Raw genomic sequence first — 23,742 nt, forward strand, 5'->3', positions numbered from 1 at the left:
TGTAGGAAGTTTCATCACAAATATCTGAGTCTGGCTGAAGAGATGGCTTAGCGGTTTAGCGCTTGCCTGTTAAACCTAAGGACCCCGGTTCGAGGCTCGGTTCCCCAGGTCCCACGTTAGCCAGATGCACAAGGGGGCTCACGCGTCTGGAGTTCGTTTGCAGTGGCTGGAGGCCCTGGTGTACCCATTTTCCCTCTCTCTCTCTCTCTCTCTCTCTCTCTCTCTCTCTCTCTCTGCCTCTTTCTCTCTCTGTCTGTTGCTCTCAAATAAATAAACAAAAATAAACAAAATTTTTTAAAAAAAGAAATGCTCTCTCCTTTAAAAATAAAATAAACAACAACAAAAACCCCCCTGAGTCTGGGCTGGAGAGATGGCTTAGTGGTTAAGGTGCTTGCCTGCGAAGCCGAAGGACCCATGTTCTATCTCTCTCCAGATTCCAGGTAAGGCAATTGCACAAAGGTGAGGCAGTCCAAGGTAGCACATGCCTACTAGGTGGCACAAGCTTCTGGAGTTTGATTGCACTGGCTGAGGCCCTGGTGTGCCAATACTCTTTCTCTCTCTCTCTCTCTCGCTGTTTCTCTGTCTCTAAAATTTATTTTAAAATGAGTTTATAGGGAGAAACCTTCAAACTCCCACACAAAAATACACACAGAGGTCCAGTTTCAAATAGGACTCATTAATCCCAGCACTTGGGAGGCAGAGGTAGGAGGATCATTGTGAGTTCAAAGCCAGCCTGGAACTAGAGTGAATTTCAGGTCAGTGTGGATTACAGTAAGACTCTACCTTGAAAAAAAACTGAAAACAAAACAAAACAAAAAACAAAAACCTCTGGCTGTAGAGATGGTTTAGCTGTTAGGCACTTGCCTGTGAAGACTAAAGACCTTGTTTCAAGTCTCAATTCCCCAGTAACCACAATAGCCAGATGCACATGCATGCATCTGGAGTTTGTTTGCAGTGGCTGGAGGCCCTGGCATGCCCATTCTCTCTCTCTTTCTCTAGCTACCTCTTTCTCTGTCTGTTGCTCTCAACTAAATCAAAACAAAACAAAAAACTTCAAATATACCTGGTGTGGTGGTGCATGCCTTTCATCTCAGCACTTGGGAGGCAGAGGTAGGAGGATCGCCATGAGTTTGAGGCCACCCTGAGACTACAGAATGAATTCCAGGTCAGTCTGGGCTAGACTGAGACCTGACCTCAAAAAAAAAATTGAGGTATATGTGTAGTAAACAGCATTAATTTTAGATGTTTAACAAGATACAGCACCCAGAAGTCTAACTTATGCCCTTCCCAGACAATAACCTTCTCAAAGGAAACTCTTACTCTGAAATTTGTCATTATAGATTTCTTCTTTCTTTCTCTTTCCTTTATTTATTTACTTGAGAGAGTCAGAGAGAGAGAAAGAGGCAGACAGACATAGAGAAAGAGAGAAAATGATCATGCCAGGGTCTCTTACCATTGCAAACTCCAGACGCATGTGCCACCCTATACATTTGGCTTTATGTGGGCATTGAGGAATTGAACTCAGGTCCTTAGGCTTTGCAGGCAAGTGCCTAAACCACTGAGCCATCTCTCCAGCCCTTTCTCTTTTTTAAAAAAATTTTTTGGTCTATTTTTATTTATTTATTTGAGAGCGACAGAGAGAGAAAGAGGCAGAGAGAGAGAGAATGAGCATGCCAGGGCCTCCAGCTACTGCAAACAAACTCCAGACGCATGCACCCCCTTATGCATCTGGCTAACGTGGTTCCTGGGGAATTAAGCCTCGAACTGGGGTCCTTAGGCTTCACAGGCAAGCGCTTAACCTCTATGCCACCTCTCCAGCCCTTTATTCTTTTCTTTCTTTCTTTTTTTATTTCTTTCTTTCTTTTTTTTTTTTTTTTTTTCTTTTTCGAGGTAGGGTTTCACTCTAGCTCAGGTTGTGTTGGAATTAACTATGTACCCTCAAGGTGGCCTTGAACTCACAGTGATTCTCCTGCCTCCACGCCTGGCTTTTTTTTTTATTTTAAATAGGATCTTTTGTAGTCATCCTCATGTTGCTGGAATAAACTTCCAGACACAGTTTAATGGGAGAAATGGGTTTGTTTCAAGCTTCCAGATTCAGGGGACGATTCATAGGTGGCAGAAGAAGCTATCTCCCTTTCACAGATCCAAGAGAGAAAAACTACAACGAACAAAACACCAGCGCACACACCAAAAACATCAAGCAGCAGGGACCCCAGCACTCTTTTACACCTTTGGGCTGGAATTCTAATGTGCCCCAGTGACACCTCCTCCAGCCAGGCAGCTGGAGATCCAAGTTATAAATTTTAATAAAACACCTGAGTGTGCTGGGCGTGGTGGCGCACTCCTTTAATCCCAGCACTCGGGAGGCAGAGGTAGGAGGATCAGTTCAAGACCACCTTGAGACTATGTAGTGAATTTTTTTTTTTTTTTTTTTTTTTGAGGTAGGGTCTCACTCTAGCCCAGGCTGACCTGGAATTCACTATGAGTCTCAGGGTGCTGGGATTAAAGGCATGTGCCACCATGCCCAGCTTCCTTTTTTTTTTCTTTTCTTTTGCCACCAGACTTCTTTTGCTTTGTTTTGAGATATTCTTATGTCATTCCCAGGTTGCTTTAAGCTCCTGATTTTTCTTCCTTTGCCTTCCAAATACTGGGAGGAAGAGCCAGACCTGGCTTCAGAAAACCTTGTTAACCCACTTCCCCAGCATGGTTCCAACCACTGGCCGCTAGGTTCTCTAAACTTGCTACTGCCAGAGGGAAAATGACCTCTTGGGAGAGTTAAATAACTTTTATTTTTCAAGGTAGGTTCTCCTCTAACCCAGACTGGGATTAAAGACATGTGCCACTTTGCCTGGTTTAACTTTAAAAAAAAAAAAAAAATTATTTGAGAGAGAGAGAATCAGAGAGGAGAGAGGAGAGAGGATCCATGTACTGGGGCCTTTAGCCACTGCAAACGAACTCCACATGCACATACCACTTTGTGCATCTGGCTTACATGGGGTTTGGTGAATTGAACTTGGGTCCTTAGGCTTCACAGGCAAGCACCTTAACCGCCAAGCCATCTCTCCAGCCCTTACAACGCAACCTTCCAGACACAAAATGGCCTTGATATTCATGACCTTGCAGTGCCTGAAATTACCTACACCAGACCTTCATTATAGGAGGAGAGTATGATGACATGAAAATAAGAGACAGCTAATGTTGCTAGAAAATTTTCAGTGCCAGGGATGGGATACCTTCCAGTGAATTGTTGGCCAGGGAGTTCCTGGATGCCCCCAAAACATTATAGGCCATTGCCGAAGCCCTTGGTTTCCCACAAGGAATAGATGGTAAGACCTTATTGCTGAAGACTCCACATACTTGGGCTGCAAGGACACTGAGAAATCCTGCTGGAAATGAGCTGATAACCTCCTCCATGTAGACCAGCTGACAGAAAGCTGGAAGAAGCCATTCTGCATGCAGCTCAATGGAAGAAAAAGAAATCATCAATGACGATACTCAACAGTGGACATTGCAAGCCTTATATTTGGCCAGCCAGGCCAAATGAGCCAATGGGTGCAATAGTGGCATGTCTGCCATGGTGGAAACCAACTGCCCTCTAATTGGACTGGAGGCCCACTCCATGGGAGGTAATACATCCCTGATACTGAAAACTTAAAACAGGGGTAGTCATGAGCCCTAGGGGTAAAACGTCTGCTGCTGTCTGGCTAAATGTATATACTATGCTTATCAAACTGCCTAGTAAGCACTTCTCTTAATGTTCATACCCTTATATTAATGATACTTTCACTTTTGGTAGAGAATCTTCTCTTTTCAGATGGCAGTGACCTTGGGATGATTCAGAAAGCATCATGGTGCTGGAAAGAAGTGATTGGAGTGCTCAGTACTATAATATCTCTATCACACCTTCCAAGGCTCCGGGTCTAATGCAGAAGCGGTGGCGGAAAGAATGTAAGAGCCAAGGGAAGGGTAGGACTCCTTACAACGTGCTCCCTCCAGACACAAAATGATCTGGGTATCCATGACCTCGTAGTGCCTGATGCTATCTACACAAGACCATCATAATTGGAGGAAAAGATGATGACATCAAAATAAAAGAGAGACTGATTGAGATGGGGAGGAGATATGATGGAGAATGGATTTTCAAAGGGGAAAGTGGGAGGGAGGGAGGATATTACCATGGATACTTTTTATAATCACGGAAGTTGTTAATAAAATTTTGAAAATAAAAAGAGAGAGAGCTGAATTGTAGGGAAAAATGAAGAGTGGCTGGGTGTAGTGGTGCATGTCTTTAATCCTAGCACTCGGGAGGCAGAGGTAGGAGGATCACTGTGAGTTTGAGGCCACCCTGAGACTACATAGTGAATTCCAGATCAGCCTGGACTAGAGTGAGATCCTACCATTAAAAAAAAAAAAAAGTACAGGGAGTTGGGCGTGGTGGCGCACGCCTTTCATCCCAGCACCCAGGAGGCAGAGGTAGGAGGATCGCAATGAGTTCGAGGCCACCCTGAGACTACAGAGTGAATTTCAGGTCAGCCTGAGCTAGAGTGAGACCCTACCTTGAAAAACCAAAAAAAAAAAAAAAAAAAAAAAAGCACAGGGAAGTGCTTTTTCTTCTGAATCTCACAATTTACAACCAAATGTGGTTATTTATTATAAGTTGAATTATGTCCTGCAGAGAGATGTTGAAATCCTAATTCCCTCAAAAAGGAATGCTGAGGCTTGGGTGCATCTCAGGGGACCATGTGTATAGCACACCTGAGGCCCAGGGTTCTGCTTATGGTGCCAAACTCCCAAAACATGTTGAATTTCTAATCTCTAGTCTCTTGGGCTATTGCCTTATTTGGAAATAGGGTCCTCAAAGATGTCACCAGTTAAGATAAAGTCATACGAGACTCTGAGCTAATCCAGTATGACTGGTGTCTATAAAATATGGCCAAGCCGGGCGTGGTGGCGCACTAGGGAGGCAGAGGTAGGAGGATCGCCGTGAGTTCAAGGCTACCCTGAGACTACATAGTGAATTCCAGGTCAGCCTGAGCCAGAGTAAGACCCTACCTCGAAAAACCAAAATAAATAAATAAATAAATAAATAAATAAATAAATAAATAAATAAAATAAAATATGGCCAAGAAGACATAGGAAACGATATGAGGTTGGAGAATTGGAGAAATGGATCTATAAGCCAATAGATGTAAAGGTCACAGCAAAGGGATAGAAGATGGGTCAGCACCACAGCAGTTACTTAGCTTGCATGAGGCCTGAGGTACAATTTGCAGAGGCCCCGCTCTCCCGCCCCTCAAACTGTCAGCCACTGGAAAGCAAAAGAAGCAGGAAAGTTCCTTCTAGGTTTAGAATGGACATAATGGCGCTTGCAACTTGACTGGCTTTTAGCTTCCCTAACAGTGAGAAAATAATTTCCAGCTGTTTTAGCCCATTTTGTTAAAGCAGCCCTATGAAACAGAGTGGCCTTGACTTTGACTTTTAAAAAATATTTTTATTTATTTGAAAGAGACACACAGAAATAGGCAGAGAGAGAGAGAATAGGCATGCCAGGGCCTCCAGCCACTGCAAACGAACTTGAGACATGTGCACTGCCTTGTGCATCTGGCTTATGTGGGTCCTGGGGAGTCAAACCTGTGTCCTTTGGCTTTGCAGGCAAGCTCCTTAACTCCTAAGCCATCTCTCCAGCCCCTTGACTTTTTTTTAAGCCCTGGCTGGCCTGTAACTCACTATGTAGCTCAGGCTATCTTTTAACTTAGGCCGCTCCCTCTGCCTCTGCCTCCCAAGGGCTGGAATCCTGGACTTGCTCCCCCACACCTGGCCTGAGTTTTAATTCTTGACAATGATAGGAGAGGGAAAACAGTCACGAGAATATGGTGACCTGCAGGTTTCCTATGACTTTCCAGTTTCCTTAGCTCAGGCTGACCTGGAATTCACTATGTATTCTCAGGGTGGTCTTGAACTCACAGCGATCCCCCTTCTTCTGAGTGCTGGGATTAAAGGCATGCACCACCACACTCCAGCTTTAAAATATTTTTTTAAACTTATATTTGAGAGAGAGAGCGGAAGGAAGAGAGAGAGAGAAGGGGTACACCAGGGCGTCTAGCCACTGCAAACAAACTCCAGATGCATGAACCACCTTGTGCATCTGGCTCACATGGGACCTGGAGAATCAAACCTGAGTCCTTAGGCTTCACAGGCAAATGCTTTAACTGCTAAGCCATCTCTCCAGACAGTTTCTTTTCTGACAAGGAAAATGTTTTCAACACCATGCCCAGTGAACACAGGAATGTTTGAAAAACAAGCAATAAAGAACACAAAACAAGGGGACTTCCGGTTAAAATGGCAGCTTAGGTACCACGCCAAAGCAGCCTAGTGGGGTGGGGAAGACCAAAAAACGCAGCAAAATACACACTTTACTAAAAAGTGAGGTGTATAGGAAATTGAAGCAGCAGCGGAGAAGTAGGAGAGATCCAGAGCATCCAGAGCCCGCACAGGCGGGAAAAGCGGCCCCTGGCAGCTCCGCCAACCGCTGCGGCCGCGCAAAGAAAGCCGCCAAGCTCGGCTCGAGCCGCAGGAAAAGCCAGGTGCGGGCGCTTCCCTCACACCGCGCTCTCCGCAACTCGGGAAACGTGAGGGGAGAGCGGCAGCGAGCAGCGGAGGGAGGAGCAGACCGCGAGGTAGAAGAACGCGTGGAGCAGCGAGACAACCAGAGCAGTCGCGGCTCCCTCCCCTCCCCCACCGCCTGAGCCCAGCTCCGGCGAACAGAGCAGCGGCCCGGGACCCGGCCACGCCAACTTGGGCTGACAGCGGGACCCAAGCAGGAGCAGAGTTCGGCAGCAACTTCAGCGGCTCCAGCACCAGTACCAGCGGCCCTAGCAGCGTCAGATCCTGCAGCGGCAGCTTCAGCAGCAGCTTCAACAGCAGCAGTAGCAATTCCAGCAGCAGGGGTGCCAATCTGCAGGGCCACAGTTGTCAGGCTCAGTTTGCCCAGCAGGAAAAGGCAGTGCCCAGCTCCAGAAATCAGAACAGTGGCCCAACGACCCAACCAGCAACTTGACTAAGACCAAAATCATCCAAAAATGTAACTGGGATTGCACCAGGAAGGGGTCTCACTTAGTCACAAGCTGACTTGGATCCCTCAACAGACCAGAATACCTACCCTTATATACATACCTGGTGCTATTTTTGATTGAATGTGTACAGTGTTTAGTTAAATTTTAGAATCTACCTGTATTTTGTTCCACTCAGCCTACTTGAATACTCCCATAGCAGGCAAACTCAACCTAACACATTAAGCTCCTACCCTGAAGATATATAACATCAGATCAATTGATATAGCTAAGAATACCCAGCTAGCTAGAAAATCCAAGCATTAACTTAATCCAAGATGCAAAAATATATAACACAAGAAACACTAAAGAGCAAGACAATATAAATCCACCTCAAAGTATTAATGCATCAGAAATGACCTCCAGTGAAAACGAGTGAGAGGAAATGCCTGAGAAAGATTTCAAAAGAATGATTATGAATATGTTCAAAGAAGTCAAAGAACAAATCAAAGGAGTCAAAGAGGAAATCAAAGGAATCAAAGATGCCACAGGACACCAATTTAATGAAATAAAGAAGGCAATACAAGACATAAATAAGGAAATAGAAATAATAAAGAAAAACCAGTCAGAATTACTAGCAATGAAGAACACAGTTAATGAAATAAAAAACTCTGTAGAAAATCTCACCAGTAGAATGGATGAAGGAGAGGACAGAATAGCTAAGCTAGAAGACCAGGTGGCAGAAAATGTTAATAAAAATTTGAAAAGATAAAATATATATATATATTTAGAAAAAAGGAACACAGAACAATAAGTAATTGATATTTTAATAAACTATGTAGTAACAATTTTTTTAAAAAAATCAGTGTTAAAGCATTGGTTTTCAAAAATTAAGTTACAAGTGTAAGAAAACAGAGCTTCACAAGGATGTTTCTAACATTTAATTTTAATGCTAACCTAACTTTTTACAACATACAAAGGGACAGCATTTTACTCTTTCTTTCTGGTTTTTTGAGATCGGGTCTCATTCTGGCCCAGGCGGACCTGGAGGTCATTATGTAGTCTGAGGCTAGCCTAGAACTCATGGAGATCCTCCCACCTCTGCCTCCAGAGTGCTGGGACTAAAGGTGTGCGCCCCCACACTCCAGTTTGCACTTTTTTTTTTTTTTTTTTTGAGACACACTCTCATGTACCTCAAGCTGGCTTTGAACTCTCTGTATAGCTGAAGATGACCTGGAATTTCCGATCCTGTTGGGATTATAGTGTGTGCCAACATGCCTAGTTTTTTTTATTATTATTTTTCTTTTTTAATGCAGTGCTGGGGGTCGAACTCAGGGCCTTGTGCATGCTGTGTACGCAGTGCAGGAACTGAGCCCCCGCCCCAGCCTGCGAGGGGGGCTTCATGAAATCAACTCTCTGTGACGCATCCACTTCCGCAGCTAAGGCACAATCACTAGTGCCCAGTTTACAACGTGCCAGGCTCTGCTCTGCACGCTTGACAAACACGAACACTAACTGCGCGATGCGGTAGGCACTACTTGAGCTGAATTCTGCAGAAGAAGAAACGGGCACGGGAAGATTAAGCAACTTGCCCCGGATCACAGAGCTTGATAACGCGGATCTGGGATTCAAGCCCCTTCCAGGGGAAGAAATAAATCCTTTTAAGAAGAGTCTTCTGGAATTTTTCTTAGGAAGAGAAGTTTGTCCCAGAGCATCCCTGAGAACCGGCCTGAGGAAGGGGAAAAAAACAACACCCCTTGCTCATCACCCGAGGACGGGTGCTCTTAAGGCAGCGCTTTTTCTTTTTTTTTTGGTGGGGGAGGTGTTGAGGTAGGGTCTCACTCTAGCCCAGGCTGAACTGGAATTCCCTATGTAGTCTCAGGGTGGCCTTGAACTCATGGCGATCTTCCTGTCTTTGCCTCCTGAGTGCTGGGGTTAAAGGTGTGTTCCACCACGTCTGGCTCTTTTGGGTTTTCCGAGGTTGGGTCTCACTCCAACTCAGGCTGACCTGAAATTCACTATGTAGGCTCAAGTGGCCTTGAACTCACAGAGATCCTTCCATCTCTGTCTCCCAAGAGCTGGGATTAAAGATGTGTGCCACAGTGCCCGGCTTAAGGCGGCACATCTTAATGAGACAAAGATGAAACTGCAAGTAGGCACAGGAGTCTTCCATCTCAGTAAATGCCTTTAACTGGTATGCAGTTGTTTTGAACCGCCTAAGTAAAATCATATTGTTTAACCCTGCAGACAGTTAAACCAAGTAGAAGCTGATTCAGGAAGCACCTGTTTCTCTACTTCAGGAACTAGTGTAAAAAAAGACAGTAAATAAATAGCAAATTGGCTATAAAAATAGTTTCAGTAACCTTGTATATCCCAATTCATTATTTTATCATATTCCTGAATTCTTTGCTTTATGTGAGAAAGTTTATTCTTGAGGTATTCACAGCGTTCCTTTTTTTCCAGAAATGAAGGATCCTGTTAAAAATAAAAATAAAATAAAACAGCCATTATTTCAGCATCTGGTTTTCCCACTGACAGAACATAAACATATGCTATCACACAGGAAAGGCCCTATGCAACAGAATTTTCTCAAGATTCAAAGCCTGTATGATTAGAATAACAATTAAACCCTCTATTTTGAAAATTAGTCTTATGTTTTAGGTTCACAGCAAAATCAAGTGGGCCATACAAAAAGCATGTTTGTAATAGTTAACTATAGAAAATATTAATAAGGGTCTCTCCAAGATGGATGTGGTGGCACACACCTTTAATCCCAGTAGGAATGTTCAAGGCCACCTTAAGATTACATAGTGAATTCCAGGTCAGCTAGAGTGAAACCATACCTTGAAACACGCCCCCCCAAAAAAAATATATATGTAGACAAACTTTTTTGGGACTGGAGAAATGGCCAAACAGTAAAAAGCATTTGCTTGCAAAAACTAGCTGGGGGCTGGAGAGATGGCTTAGCGGTTAAGCGCTTGCCTGTGAAGCCTAAGGACCCCGGTTCGAGGCTCGGTTCCCCAGGTCCCACGTTAGCCAGATGCACAAGGGGGCGCACACGTCTGGAATTCGTTTGCAGAGGCTGGAAGCCTGGCGCGACCATTCTCTCTCTCTATCTGTCTTTCTCTCTGTGTCTGTCGCTCTCAAATAAACAAACAAACAAATAAATAAATAAAATAAAAAAACTCGCTGGCCCAGGATCAATTCCTCTGCCACCCACATAAAGCCAGGTAAGAATGTATTTGTAGTTCCAACAGACCCTACATGCCCATAAATACACCTACATGCAAGTAAATAAATAAAAAGCTAAATGTGGGCTAGAGAGATGGCTTAGTGGTTAAACGCTTGCCTGTGAAGCCTGAGGACCCCAGTTCGAGGCTCAATTCTCCAGAACCCATGTTAGCCAGATGCACAAGGGGGGGTGCACGCATCTGGAGTTCGTTTGCAGTGGTTGGAGGCCCTGGCACGCCCATTTTCTCTCTCTCTCTATCTGCCTCTTTCTCACTCTGTCGCTCTCAAATCAATAAATAAAAATGAATAAAAAGCTAAATGCTAAAAAAATAAAATACCCAAAGCGCAAGAGTAATGATACTAGCGATTTTACTATAGTATACTATAATTGCTCTAATTTATTTATTTATTTATTTATTTTGGTTTTTCGAGGTAGGGTCTCACTCTGGTCCAGGCTGACCTGGAATTCACTATGTAGTCTCAGGGTGGCCTCAAACTCTCGGCGATCCTCCTACCTCTGCCTCCCAAGTGCTGGGATTAAAGGTGTGTGCCACCACACCTGGCTAAAACATATATCTTTTTTTTTTTAATTTTTATTGTTTTATGTTGTTAAAAATATTTTTCACAAAAGCATTCTTTTTTGTTTATTTTTATTTATTTGAGAGAGGCAGATAGATAGAGAATGGGCATGCCAGGCCCTCCAGCCACTGCAAACGAACTCCAGATGCATGTGCCACTTTGTGCATCTGATTTACATGGGTTCTGGGGATTTGAACCTAGGTCCTTTGATTTTGCAGGCAAGTGCCTTAACCGCTAAGCCATCTCCCCAGCTCTAATTTATTTTATTTTACTTTATTTTTTTAATTTTTTTTTTCTTTTTAATTTGAGAGCAACAGACACAGAGAGAAAGACAGATAGAGGGAGAGAGAGAGAGAGAATGGGCGTGCCAGGGCTTCCAGCCTTTGCAAACGAACTCCAGATGTGTGCGCCCCCTTGTGCATCTGGCTAACGTGGGACCTGGGGAACCGAGCCTCGAACCGGGGTCCTTAGGCTTCACAGGCAAGCGGTTAACCGCTAAGCCATCTCCCCAGCTCTAATTTATTTTTTTAATTTGTGTTTGTGTGTGGACACATTAGGGCCTCTTGTTGCTGAACACCACCTGCCATTTTTTAAAAAATATTTATTTATTTATTTGCAAAAAAGAGAGGGAGAATGGGTGCACCAGGGCTGCAAAGAAACTCTAGATGTATGCACCACTGCAGATGGCTTTGTGTAGGTACTGAGGAATTGCACCTTGGTCATTAGGCTTTGCAGGCAAGCACTTCAACCACTAAGCTAGGTCAGCCTGAGCTAGAAAGACCAGAAGAAAAAAAATCTAAATTCTGTCAATTATCAGCTGATAAGAACATTTTGAAGAAAATTATTGTACTCACATTCTTTTTTTTCTTAAATTCTTCATGGATTCTTGAAATTCTTTCATGTTCCTAAAAATAATATATTTTTATTTATGTTAAGGCATTTGGATTTACTCAAATTATGTCTCAAAATACACTTGCAATTAAAGCATCTTTTTTTTTTGGTTTTTCGAGGTAGGGTCTCACTCTAGCTCAGGCTAACCTGGAATTCACTATATAGTCTCAGGGTGGCCTTGAACTCATGGTGATCTTCCTACCCCTGTCTCTCAAGCTCTGGGACTAAAGGCGTGCACCACCACGCTTGGCAGAAAGCAATGTTTTCTTGCAAGGCATATTATATGCCTGTAATCCTGGCACATGGGAGACTATGGCGGAGGATCACCTTGAGTTCAAGGCTGGCCTGAGCTATAGAGGGAGACCCTGTGTCAAACACCATCAAGTAGGGCTGGAGAGATGGCTTAGCGGTTAAGCGCTTGCCTGTGAAGCCTAAGGACCCCAGTTCGAGGCTTGGTTCCCCAGGTCCCACGTTAGCCAGATCCACAAGGGGGCACACGCGTCTGGAGTTCGTTTGCAGAGGCTGGAAGCCCTGGCGCGCCCATTCTCTCTCTTCCTCTATCTGTCTTTCTCTCTATGTCTGTCGCTCTCAAATAAATAAATAAATAAATAATTAAAAAAAAAAAAAAACATCAAGTAGGGCTGGAGAGACGGCTTACCAGTTAAAGTGCTTGCCTGTGAAGCCTAAGGACCCAGGTTCGATTCCCCAGTACTCATAAGCCAGATGCACATGGTGATGCATGCGTTTATAGTTTATTTACAGTAGCTAGGACCCTGGTGCACCCATTCTTTATCTATCTGCCTTTCTCTCTCTCAAATAAATAAATAAAATATACTTTAAAAAAGAACTTCTAAAAAAACAAAGCAGGCAAACAAACCCTCCTACACAAAGCTATAATGAAAACACTGCCCCAATTTTAATTCACTGGACAAATACTGGAATATGCAGTACGTACTGGGTGCTGGTGCCCAGGAGTAAACAAGGAAGGTCCTGCCTGCATGAGCCCAGCCTGAGTCCTGGTGCCATCACTGGCCACCCGTGTGAGCCTGGGTAAGCTGTCTGTCCTCAGAGGCACTTTCCTGACTGGTAACGTGGAGACAGTGCAAGCGCTTCACATGGTTGTCAGGAGGTTCATTTGTTTGAAGTTACAAAGGGCCCTGAACTTAACAGCCATGTCATCAGCTACAGCATCATTTTCTTCCTCTTTGTTCACTTTCATGTAATCATGTGTCATGTGTAGAGATTAAGATGCTGGAGCTATTTAACTTTTTTTTTTTTTTTACTAGTTTTGTGAGGTAGTCCCAGGGTGGTCTTGAACTCATGGTAATCCAACCTACCTCTACCTCCCAAGTGCTGGGAATAAAGGCCTGCATCACCATACCTGGCTCACTATTTAACTTCAATTTATTTTTTGTTTTTTATTTTTTTGGTTTTTCGAGGTAGGGTCTCACTCTAGCCCAGGCTGCCCTGGATTTCACTATGGAGTGTCAGGGTGGCCTTGAACTCACGGCGATCCTCCTACCTCTGCCTCCCAAGTGCTGGGTTTAAAGGCATGTGCCACCACGCCAGGCTTAACTTCAAATTTTTTAAAAAACTTATTTGCAAGCAGAGAGATACAGAGAGAGAGATGGGCGCATCAGGGCCTCTACCCACTACAGATGAACTCGAGATGCACGCACCGCTCTGTGCGTCTGGCCTATGTGGGTACTGGGAAATTGAACTCAGGTGGTTAGGCTTGGCAGGCAAGTGCCTTAATTGCTGAGCCATCTTTCTAGACCCTATTAAAAAATTGAAAATCGGGCTGGAGAGATGGCTTAGCAGTTAAGTACTTCCCTGTGAAGTCTAAGGACCCTGGTTCAAGGCTTGATTCCCCAGGACCCACGTTAGCCAGATGCACAAGGGGGCGCACATGACTGGAGTTCGTTTGCAGTGGCTGGAGGCCCTGGCATGCCCATTCTCTCTCTCTCTCTCTCCCCACACCCTCTTTTTTTCTCTGTTGCTCTCAAATAAATAAAAGTAAACCAAAAATTTTTTTTTTAAATTGAAAACAGCTGATATAAGGTTCCTTCTAATTCCATTCTAAATTTTATAGTAAATATAAAGTTTGTTAAAGGGGTCAACCTCTCCAAAGGGAACAGATGACCAGAGCAATGCCTTCATGCACCCGTGTGAACCTATGTGCATGGACTGGCAGACACTGTACAGACACTTGGTAGTAAAACATACAATCATCTACACTAATTGAAAGCTTCGCCTAAGAACATTTCCCATCACTTGCCCACATCCTCCCCTTAGTATATTTCAGCTCATCAATATGCTCTGTGCACTGAAAACCCGAGTTTCATTTGTGTCAAGGTCACTGGACAGCGGTGAGAGGCAATCCTGGTCATTCAGCTGGAATGGGCTAGAACATGACCTGGGCCAGGGGAGATGGCTATTGGGTAGGTCACTATGCCAGACATGCAGAGAGAGTGCCGGACAGCCTCCTGGAGACTGTCACAGGCACTCAACCTTAGAGCTGGGGTGGACCAGAGAGAGGGATTAATGGTGGCAGTATTCCTGTTTTCCTGGCTCAGGAAAGTCTTGTGATTGTTTTATTTTGGAAGGGTACACAAACACTTGCAAGAGGACCTCCCAGTGGGCCCATAGGCTTTGACACGCCTCCTTTTTTCCTGGGAGGCCTGGCTGGAGAGTGAGTGAGCCTCTCAGATCACTGTCCAGGCAAAGCTCAGATGGTGCCTATGAGAAGTCAACTCATGTGAGTCAACTGATACTTCTACTTTAGATAAGGACTGATAATACCCGTCCGTGGGCCTGTCATGTTGGTTACTTGCTTGTTATGTCCCATTCAAGATCAGAGTCCAAGGTCGGGGTGCGGTCCTTGGCTCCCCACTGTAACTATGACCCTGGTCCCCTCCAACTGCAGACTGCATGCTAGAGCCCTTGCCACACTTGCCAGGGCTTTTAGCGTCAACCAGCTGCTCTTCCCAAACTGTGCTGATCCACTTTCCGGGGCCTATTTGTTCTTTTCCATACTGCATTTATTTATTTTGAGACAGGACCTCACTATCGGACCATGGCCTGGAATTCTTGGGCTCAGATAATCCTCCTGCCTCGGCCTCCTGAGTAGCTGGGACCACAGGCGTGTGCCACAACACTTGGCTCATGCCGTGCTCTTCCGAGCACCTCCGTACTTGCTGTGGTGGCTTGAGTCAGACGTCCCCCATAAACTCGTGTGTTTTGAGTGCTTGGTCCCCAACTGGTGGCAGTTTTGGAGGGGGGAGCCTTGCTGAAGGTATGTTACTAGGGGTGGTCTCAGGGGTGTTATAGCCAGCTCCCCCTTGTCAGAGCCCAGCTCACTCTCTTGCTGTGGCAGAAATGCCCAGTCTCTGCTTGTGCCATGCTTTCCCCTGCCATCATGAAGCCAAAATGAAACCCTTCCTCCCATCAGCTGCTTTTGGTCGGGGGCTTTGTCCTGACAGCGTGAAGGCAACTGCATGACTTGGTAGCCATTCTTGGAGCTGGGGCCCTTGACTGCTGTTTGAATGAGCCAATACGACCCTCCACTCTCACTGTCGCTGGATTTCTCCTGCTCCTGGTACAAGGGTGCGTGTGTTTGTTAAACGACTCCATTGCTTTGCAATTCTGAAAATGCCACTACTGTTCAAATCTGACATAGATAGCTCATAATTATGAGTGATTTGAAGACATGTAGGTGTGATAAACAGATCCCTAACTAATGTGGATTCTCTGGAAAAATTTATATATGTGTTTGTATTTGGATGTACAAATTCTTTTGACATTTATTATTTAAGAAACTGGCCAGGGCCAGGCGTGGCGGCGCACGCCTTTAATCCCAGCACTCGGGAGGCAAAGGTAGGAGGATTGCCATGAGTTCGAGGCTACCCTGAGACTATAGAGTTAATTCCAGGTCAGCCTCGACCAGAGTGAGACCCTACCTTGAAAAAACCAAAACAAATAAAATAAAATAAACTGGCCAGGGGCTGGAGAGATGGCTTAGCAGTTAAGCGCTTGCCTGTGAAGCCTAAGAACCCTGGTTCGAGGCTCAATTCCCCAGGACACATGTTAGCCAGATGAATAAGGGGGCACACAAGGCTGGAGTTTGTTTGTAGTGGCTGGAGGCCCTGGCACGCCCATTCTCTATCTCTCATCTGCCTCTTTCTCTCTCTGTCTGCTGCTCTCAAATAAATAAATAAAAATCAACAACAACAAAAAAAAAATTAAAAAAAAGAAGCTGGCCAGGCATGGTGGAGCATGCCTTTAATTCCAGCATTCTGGAGGCTGAGGTGAAAGGATGCTGTGAGTTTGAGGTCAGACTGAGACTACATAATGAATTCCAGGTCAACCAGGGCTAGAGTGACACCCTACCTTGAAAAACAAACAAACAAACAAACAAAAAAACCAAAGAAGCTTCATGACTCTTAAAAATGGAAATGAGGGGCTGGAGAGATGGCTTAATGGTTAAGGAGCTTGCCTACAAAGCCTAAGGACCCAGGTTCGATTCTCCAGGTCCCACGTAAGCCAGATGCACGAGGTGGCACATGTGTCTGGAGTTCGATTGTAGTGGCTAGAGACCCACTGTACCCATTCTCTCTCTCTCTCCATATATATATCCCTCCCTCTCTCTGTCTCTAATAAATAAATTTTTAAAAATACTTTAAAAAATGAAAACTGGAAATGAGGGGCTGGAGAGATTGTTTACTGGTTAAGGTACTTGCCTGCAAAGCCTAAGGATCTAGGTTCGATTTCCCAGAACCCATGTAAGAGAGATGCACATGTTGGCACATGCATCTGGAGTTGATATGCAGTGGCTGAGGCCCTAGTGCACCCATTGTCCCTTTCTCTAATAAAAAAAAAAAAAAAAAATTTAAAAAATGGAAGCTGGGCATGGTGGCACATGCCTTTAATCCCAGCACTCAAGAAGCAGAGGTAGGAGGATTGCCATGAATTTGAGGCCTCCCTGAGACTACATAGTTAATTCCAGGTCAGCCTGGACCAGAGTGAGACTCTACTGTGAAAAACCCAAAAAAAAAAAAAAGTGATACTATAAATATATTAAAAATGATATTCTGTTACACAAAAGAATTAATAAGCTGGGTGTGGTGGCACACACCTTTAATGCCAGCGCTCAGGAAACAGAGGCAAGATGATTGACATGAGTTCAAGGCCACACTGAGACTACATAGTGGACTCCAGGTAAGCCTGGGCTAGAGTGAGACTCTACCTTGAAAAAACTGATTCTTGTTACAATATAGATGATCCTTGAAGATGTTCAGCTAAGTTAAAGAAGCCGTAAAGGACTGCACTGGACTTAACACAAGGTGTTCACAGAAGGCAAATTGGGAGACAGAAAATAGAGAGTGGCTCTCAGTGGTTGGGGGAGTGACTGCTAATGGGTCCGGGGCTCCTTTGTAGGGGGGTGAAAATGTCCTGGCGCTGGCTGTATCCCTGTGACCAGTGCACAGATCCACTAAGACAGGCTCGTAAAATGGATGGACTTACGGCTATCTTAAGCTTAAGAACAAATTACATTTGATTAGAAAAGCCACTGATTATGAGGTAGCCTCACTTCAAAAATTCAAAATTATAGAATGAAACAAGAACACTTCAGAGAACGCTTCCTTCCAACCCCGTCACTCGGGCCTTCCTCCTCGCTTCCCTCCGTGTCCCCGCCGCCTCCGCTTAGCTTCAGCTCTGCTCTCATCCTCCCCGCCGCAGTGTGGAAACTCTTGACTCCCAATAACCACTCCTCAAATTATCCTACTTTTTATTGTTTCTGAGGCAGGGTCTCAGGCTAGCCCAGGCTGAGCTGGAACTCACTCTATCGTCTCAGCCTGGCCTCAAACTCACAGTGATTCCCCTTACCTCTCTGCCTTCCGAGTGCTGGGATTAAAGACGTGCGCCACCACGCCTGGCAAATTATCCTACTTTGAAGGAGCCACCTGCCTACTTCAGGGCCCCGACTTGGCATAAAGGCTTGTCAGATTTGGATACCGCTTGATAATTGGAATAAGCTTGGTAGCACAATGGTAGAGTGCCCACCACAAATGAGGCCTGAATTTGATCTCCAGTACCCAGTGGGTGGGAGAGAAATGGGTAAAAGATTAAAATAAACTATGTCACTTGTGTTGTTTTGCATTCTTCTGTAATGCTGAGAGAAAATCTAGAGCCTTATGCACACTAAGGAAGTGTTCTACTGCCTGGAAATGGAATTATGTGTGTGCACACACGTGTGCGTGTTGGTATGTGCATGCCATGGCATGCGTGTGCAGGTAAGAGGACAATTTTCGGACACTGGTCCTGTCTGCCTTCCGTCTTGTTTGAATATATAGTTCTTCTTCACTGCAAGGCCAGCCAGGCTAGCTGGTCTGCAAGCTTCTGGGCCGTTCTCCTGCCTCCCCCTCCCCATCAATGCCATGGCTTCCAGCTTTGAAGTGGGACCTGGGGTCTGAACTTGGGTACTCAGGTTTGATTAGTAAGCGCTTTATCCACTGAGCCATCTCTCCAGCCCAGATGGTAATCTTTTTTTTTTTTTTTAAATATATTTTATTTATTTATTTGAGAGAGAGGGAGAATGGGCATGTCAGGGCCTCCAACCACTGCAAACGAACTCCCGATGCATGCGCCCCCTTGTGCATCTGGCTTACGTGGGTCCTGGAGCATCGACCCGGGATCCTTTGGCTTTGCAGGCAAACATCTTAACCGCTAAGCCATCTCTCCAGCCCCAGCATGGTGATCTTGACTAGTCACCTTGAGGATAGCCGATGCTTTCTTTGACACAGACAGCAGACAGAGGCGCTCAGTAATCCTAACTCACCCTCTACACGTCAGCGCCCCTCTCGGGCAGCTATGGTACTGACCTGGCGACTGTCGCAGTGATGTGGCAATCTGCTCATCACTGCGTCCAACTCATCCAGCTTCCTCAGGACAGCCTGCACCTCGGCAGACAGCTCTTTGTATTCTGAAAACTGGTCTTGGAACACGGCTTTATAGCGCTCTCGCTCGTCATCTGTCTGAATTGCAGGGTATTTTCTGAGAGGGAAACGAAAAAAAAAAGTTCTAACTTTTCTCCTGCCAATGCAGCTCTGTGGTACAGTGCTTGTGTGGCATGCCCAAGGCCCTGGGTTCCAGCCCCAACAGGGAAAAATATAACTAAGCTAAATAGGAAATCAGTGGGTCCTCATTGACCAGATGTAATGGACCTTTTTTTTTTTTTTTAAACATGTTACCTTGGATACCAAGCAACTACCCACATAAATGACTGTAAGTATGGCACTGCCTCAGAGACAAGCAGGAAAATGAAGGCACACTTGGGGGTCCTTCGAGAGTTCAGATACTCACGCCACATAGTCAGGCATCACGATGGGCTTAGGAATGTGGCCTGCCGGGATGTGTTCACTCAGCAGTTCAGGTTTCATGCTTGTAGTTCTTAGTTCTTGGAAATGAATGTCGTGGTCTCTCTGTCTGTCACTGGTCACCACTTCATACTACAAGTAAGTAAGGAGAAATGGAGAGAAGTATGTACACAGGAGCCAGGGCAAAGCCACCTGAGCTATTCTTAGGAGAGAAAGTGTGGAGGGGAAGAGAGAAGAAAAGAAGCAGTTACCAGCATTTTACTTCAGCATTGCATGTTAGATGAAAAGGTCTCCTTAATGTTTCTATAAGAGCTAAACAGAAGCACATTTGGGACACAGCAGTACCAACAGGCAAAAATACCTTGTAGCCCCAATCAGGTAAATGTCAAAAAAAATGGATTATGGGCTACAGAGATGGTTTAGTGGTTGCCTGCAAAGCCTAAGGACCTAGGTTCAATTCACTAGGACCCACATAAGCCAGATGCCCAAGGTGGCACATGCGTCTGGAGTCTGTTTGCAGTGGCTGGAGGCATGCCCCATTCTCTCTCCTTCCCCCTCTCTGACTCTTTCTCTCAAATAAATAAATAAAAATAAATATTTTTTAAAATGACAGCAGAAAGTTGGGATGCATCATTTGAAAATAGCATTGTGAAGAGGAAGGAAATGAGTTCCACTGTTTTCACTATCAGAAAGGGAAACGGGCCAGGTGTGGTTTCATAGGCCTTTAATCCCAGCAGAGGGAGGAAGATCAACCTGAATGTGAGGCCCGCCTTGAACTCCAGAGTGAATTCCAGGTCAGCCTGAGCTAGAGTGAAACCCCACCTCGAAAAACCAAAAATAAATTTTAAAAAAATTTGCAAAGGAAAGAGAAAGCAAACAAATCCGCCGGAGGGAAAGAAGCCTTTCTGCAGGGTGGGGCAGTGCGCCCTTGAACCCCAGCACTAGAGGCAGGGGGGCGACAAGCTTGAGGCCGGCGCAGGCTACGCAGCGAGCCCTCGTCTCAAACAAAACAAACTCCATAACACAGCAACGTGACACAGAACAAAACAAGAGTGAGCCCTTTCCGATCCTGATCCTGGCTTTACACGCGAGGAGGAGCTGCTGGGAAACCGGCGGAGGATGGGAGCAATGTCTGAACTCACAGCCTGCGTGTTCCTCACCTGGGGTTCTGGAAAGACATTACATATTCAGAAAAGGGAAAGGGGACGCATGATGAGGTGGCCCACAGAAGAATCAGGGGACAGGCCTCCAACAAGGCCAGCCAGGGCTGGAACGGGGGGGGGGGGGGCGGGGGGGGGACTGGGAGCCCGAGAGGAGTCCTCCCTAGAACCAGCAGGCTCAACTCTGGTGCCCAGAACTCCAACCAAGTTGTGAGGTTGGCCATGCCAGAGAAGGGATTCTATTCAGTGCAGGGGGGGGGGTTCAGAGGGGCTCACAAGACAACTGGAAAAGCCACAGCGAAACCCCACAAGTATCTGGTTCAGTGATACTTTTGCTCTGCGAGGCTGGGGATTGAACCCAGAGTTTTGTTGTGTTGTTTTGATTTTTTTTTTTTTAAATTGGTTTTTTGAGGTAGGGTCTCACTCTAGCCCAGGCAATTCACTCTGTGTTCTCAGGGTGGCCTTGAACTCATGGCGATCCTTCTACTTCTGTCTCCCGAGTGCTGGGATTAAAGGTGTGCGCCACCATGCCCGGCTTGATTTTTTTTTTTTTGTTTATTTTTATTTTCATTTATTTATTTGAAAGTGACAGACATCGAGAGAAAGAGGCAGATAAAGAGAGAGAGAGAATGGGCGCGCCAGGGCCTCCAGCCACTGCGAACAAACTCCAGATGCATGCGCCCCCTTGTGCATCTGGCTAATGTGAGTCCTGGGGAATCAAGCCTCGAACCGGGGTCCTTGGGCTTCACAGGCAAGCGCTTAACCGCTAAGCCATCTCTCCAGCCCTGACTTGCTTTTTTTAAGGCAGGGTCTCATTTCAGCCCAGGGTGACCTGGAACTCACTGTACAGCTCAGGCTGGCCTAGGCTTCACAGAGGTGGTCCTACCTCAGCCTCCTCAGGGCTGGGATTGAAGGTGTGTGCCACCATGTCTGGGCTGAACCCAGGGTTTTGAACATGCTAGGCAAGTGCTCGACCACTGAGCTACACCCCACAGCCTGACGCTTGAAACGAATCTGAGGACAGCTGTTTGCTTAAATGTGTATTATTCCTATCCCAAAGTACCCTGAAGATCTGGAAACAAGTTTGTGAGGAAACAGAGCAGGCAATGCCCTGGCTAGAGGAAAAACAGACCCTGCTTGGGAACATGATTCACTGGGGCAGTAACCGACCTCTTCCCCTCCACTAATGCCTTAAACTTTCAAAAACTGTGCAAGCAAAGAACAAAACAGGATTTTGAAATCTTGCTCTCCATCTTGCCAGGGCGGCTTTGTTGAAGTCCTTTGTTTTCTAACTTCCCGGCTTTGAGGCTGGCTGGCCTTGATGGTTAACATTAGCTCCTTCTAAAAGCCACCTAAATAGCCACTTGGACTAGTAGAGGTCACTAAACCAGCCCGAGGGGAAGGTTATGGAGAGGAGAAGAAGCTCCCTTCCCTTGAGCTAGGTGGGAAGAGGCCCAGATGGGGCCAGAGAGCAAGAAAACCCCAGCGGGGGCAGAATGAGGAAATAGTGAGCGAGGTAGTATTTTCGTTTCTTGCTCATTGTTGGGACAAAATGCCCAACCAGAAACAACCGCAGGAAGGAGAGAGTTTCTTTTGGCTTCTAGTTCTAGAGGGTAGAGTCCACCATGGCAGGGGTGGGGGGGAGCGTCACGGGAGCTGGCAGCCAGCCTGGCGTCATCACAGGAACAAGAAGGACGTAGAGGCAGGCGCGGTGGCACATGCCCTTAATCCCAGCGTTCGGGAGGCAGAGGTAGGGGAAACCATTGTGAGTTCGAGGCCATCCTGAGACGATATAGTGAATTCCAGGTCAGCTTGGGCTAGGGCGAAACCCAACCTCGATAAGACAATCAAACAAACAAAAAAAGCGGGAAGGAGAGAGAGTGATGAACTCGGGGTGCCGCTGGCCAGCCATCTCCTTTTCATGGTCTGGGAGCCCAACCCACAGGACACTGCTGACCAGTGAGGGTGGGACCTCCCACCTCAACGAATCTAATCTAGAAAAATCCCTCACAGACAGGAACAGGGATTTGTTTCCATGGTGATTCTCAATCCTGGAAAATCGTCAGGCAGAGATGAACCATCACAGCTATTTTGGCGAACACGTTTGCCCCCTTCCCCCCCCCCCCCCGAGGTAGGGTCTCACTCTATCCCAGGCTGACCTGGAATTTACTCTGTAGTCTCAGGGTGACCTTGAACTCACGGTGATCCTCCTACCTCTGCCTCCTGAGTGCCGGGATTAGAGTGCTGGGATTAAAGGCGTGCGCCACCACGCCCGCCTTCGCTTCTTCATGTGAATGGGACTTCAAATAGGGTTAGTTTTGAAAATGAATCATGAAACTTTTTTTTTTTTGGCTTAAATAAATAGCGCCCATCTCTAAAGATTAGAAGTTGAGTTCCGTGTGCTGGCTGAGGAAGCCTCTACAGAGCCAATCTGGACCTCGAACAACAGAACCAGGATCTAACTGAGATGTCTGGACCGGACCAGAGGAACGAATTCAGCCCTGGCAGTCACATTGGATGAAAGAGTGATAACAATTTTCCTGTTTCTTAAAAGTATTTTATTTATGAGAGAGACAGAATGGGCGTGCCAGGGCCTCTAGCCACTGTGAACGAACTCCAGACACATGTGCCACCTTGTGCATCTGACTTATTGACTTACTAGGAAATTGAACCCGGGTCCTTAGGCTTTGCAGGCAAGTGCTTTAACCACTAAGCAATCTCTCTAACCTCATAATTATTTTTCGACACTAAAAAAATGCTAGGTAACAGGTGTGGGGGCTCACGCTTATAATCATAACACATGGAAATCCGAGGCAGGAAGAGTACCATAAGTTTGAGGTTAGTCTAATCTACATACTGATCTCCAGGCCAGCCAGGGTTACATAGGGAAATCCTGCCCCAACAAACATTTCCATTTTTTTGGTTGTTTTTCTTCTAGGTAGAATCTCACTCTAGCTCAGGGTGAGTTCTCTGGAACTCTCTATGTAGTCCCAAGTTGGCCTTGAACTCATAACAATCCTCCTACCTCAGCCTCCAGAGTGCTGGGAAATTAAAGGCATGACCCACCACACTATGCCTAATTTAAAAAAAAATGTTTGTATGTATGTGTGTGTGTGTGTGTGTGTGTGTGTATGTATGTATGTATGTATGTATTTAGCTGGGCGAGGTGGTACGTGCCTGTATGTATGTATGTATGTATGTATTTAGCTGGGCGAGGTGGTACGTGCCTGTATGTATGTATGTATGTATGTATTTATTTAGCTGGGCGAGGTGGTACGTGCCTTTAATCCCAGCACTCAGGAGTCAGAGGTTGGAGGATCACTGTAGTGTGAAGCCATCTTGAGACTATATTGTGAATTCTGTAAGTCAGCCTGGGCTAGAGTAAGACCCTACCTCAAAAAAAAAAACAAAACTAAAACAATATTAAAATTTATTTATTTATGAGAGGGAGGAAGG

The 23,742-nt window shown here is 45.7% G+C and overlaps 1 protein-coding gene across 8 annotated transcripts in view; it reads right to left on the reverse strand.

Annotated features, from left to right (window-relative positions):
* Positions 1 to 9,032: 9,032 nt before the first annotated feature.
* Marveld2 (MARVEL domain containing 2) overlaps positions 9,033 to 23,742 on the reverse strand; it is a 28,495-nt gene continuing 13,785 nt past the window's right edge. For all 8 annotated transcript variants that reach the window (XM_045133952.1, XM_045133953.1, XM_045133949.1 and 5 more), the window contains 4 exons: positions 19,113 to 19,258; positions 18,632 to 18,803; positions 11,714 to 11,764; positions 9,033 to 9,524 (listed from right to left, as the gene is read on the reverse strand). In XM_045133952.1, the coding sequence (XP_044989887.1) occupies positions 9,405 to 9,524; positions 11,714 to 11,764; positions 18,632 to 18,803; positions 19,113 to 19,258 (489 nt within the window). In that variant the 3' untranslated portion in view covers positions 9,033 to 9,404. The remainder of the gene's footprint in view (positions 9,525 to 11,713; positions 11,765 to 18,631; positions 18,804 to 19,112; positions 19,259 to 23,742) is intronic.

The sequence above is a fragment of the Jaculus jaculus genome, chromosome 14, assembly GCF_020740685.1.
Source record: "Jaculus jaculus isolate mJacJac1 chromosome 14, mJacJac1.mat.Y.cur, whole genome shotgun sequence".
NCBI classification, from domain to species: domain Eukaryota; kingdom Metazoa; phylum Chordata; class Mammalia; order Rodentia; family Dipodidae; genus Jaculus; species Jaculus jaculus.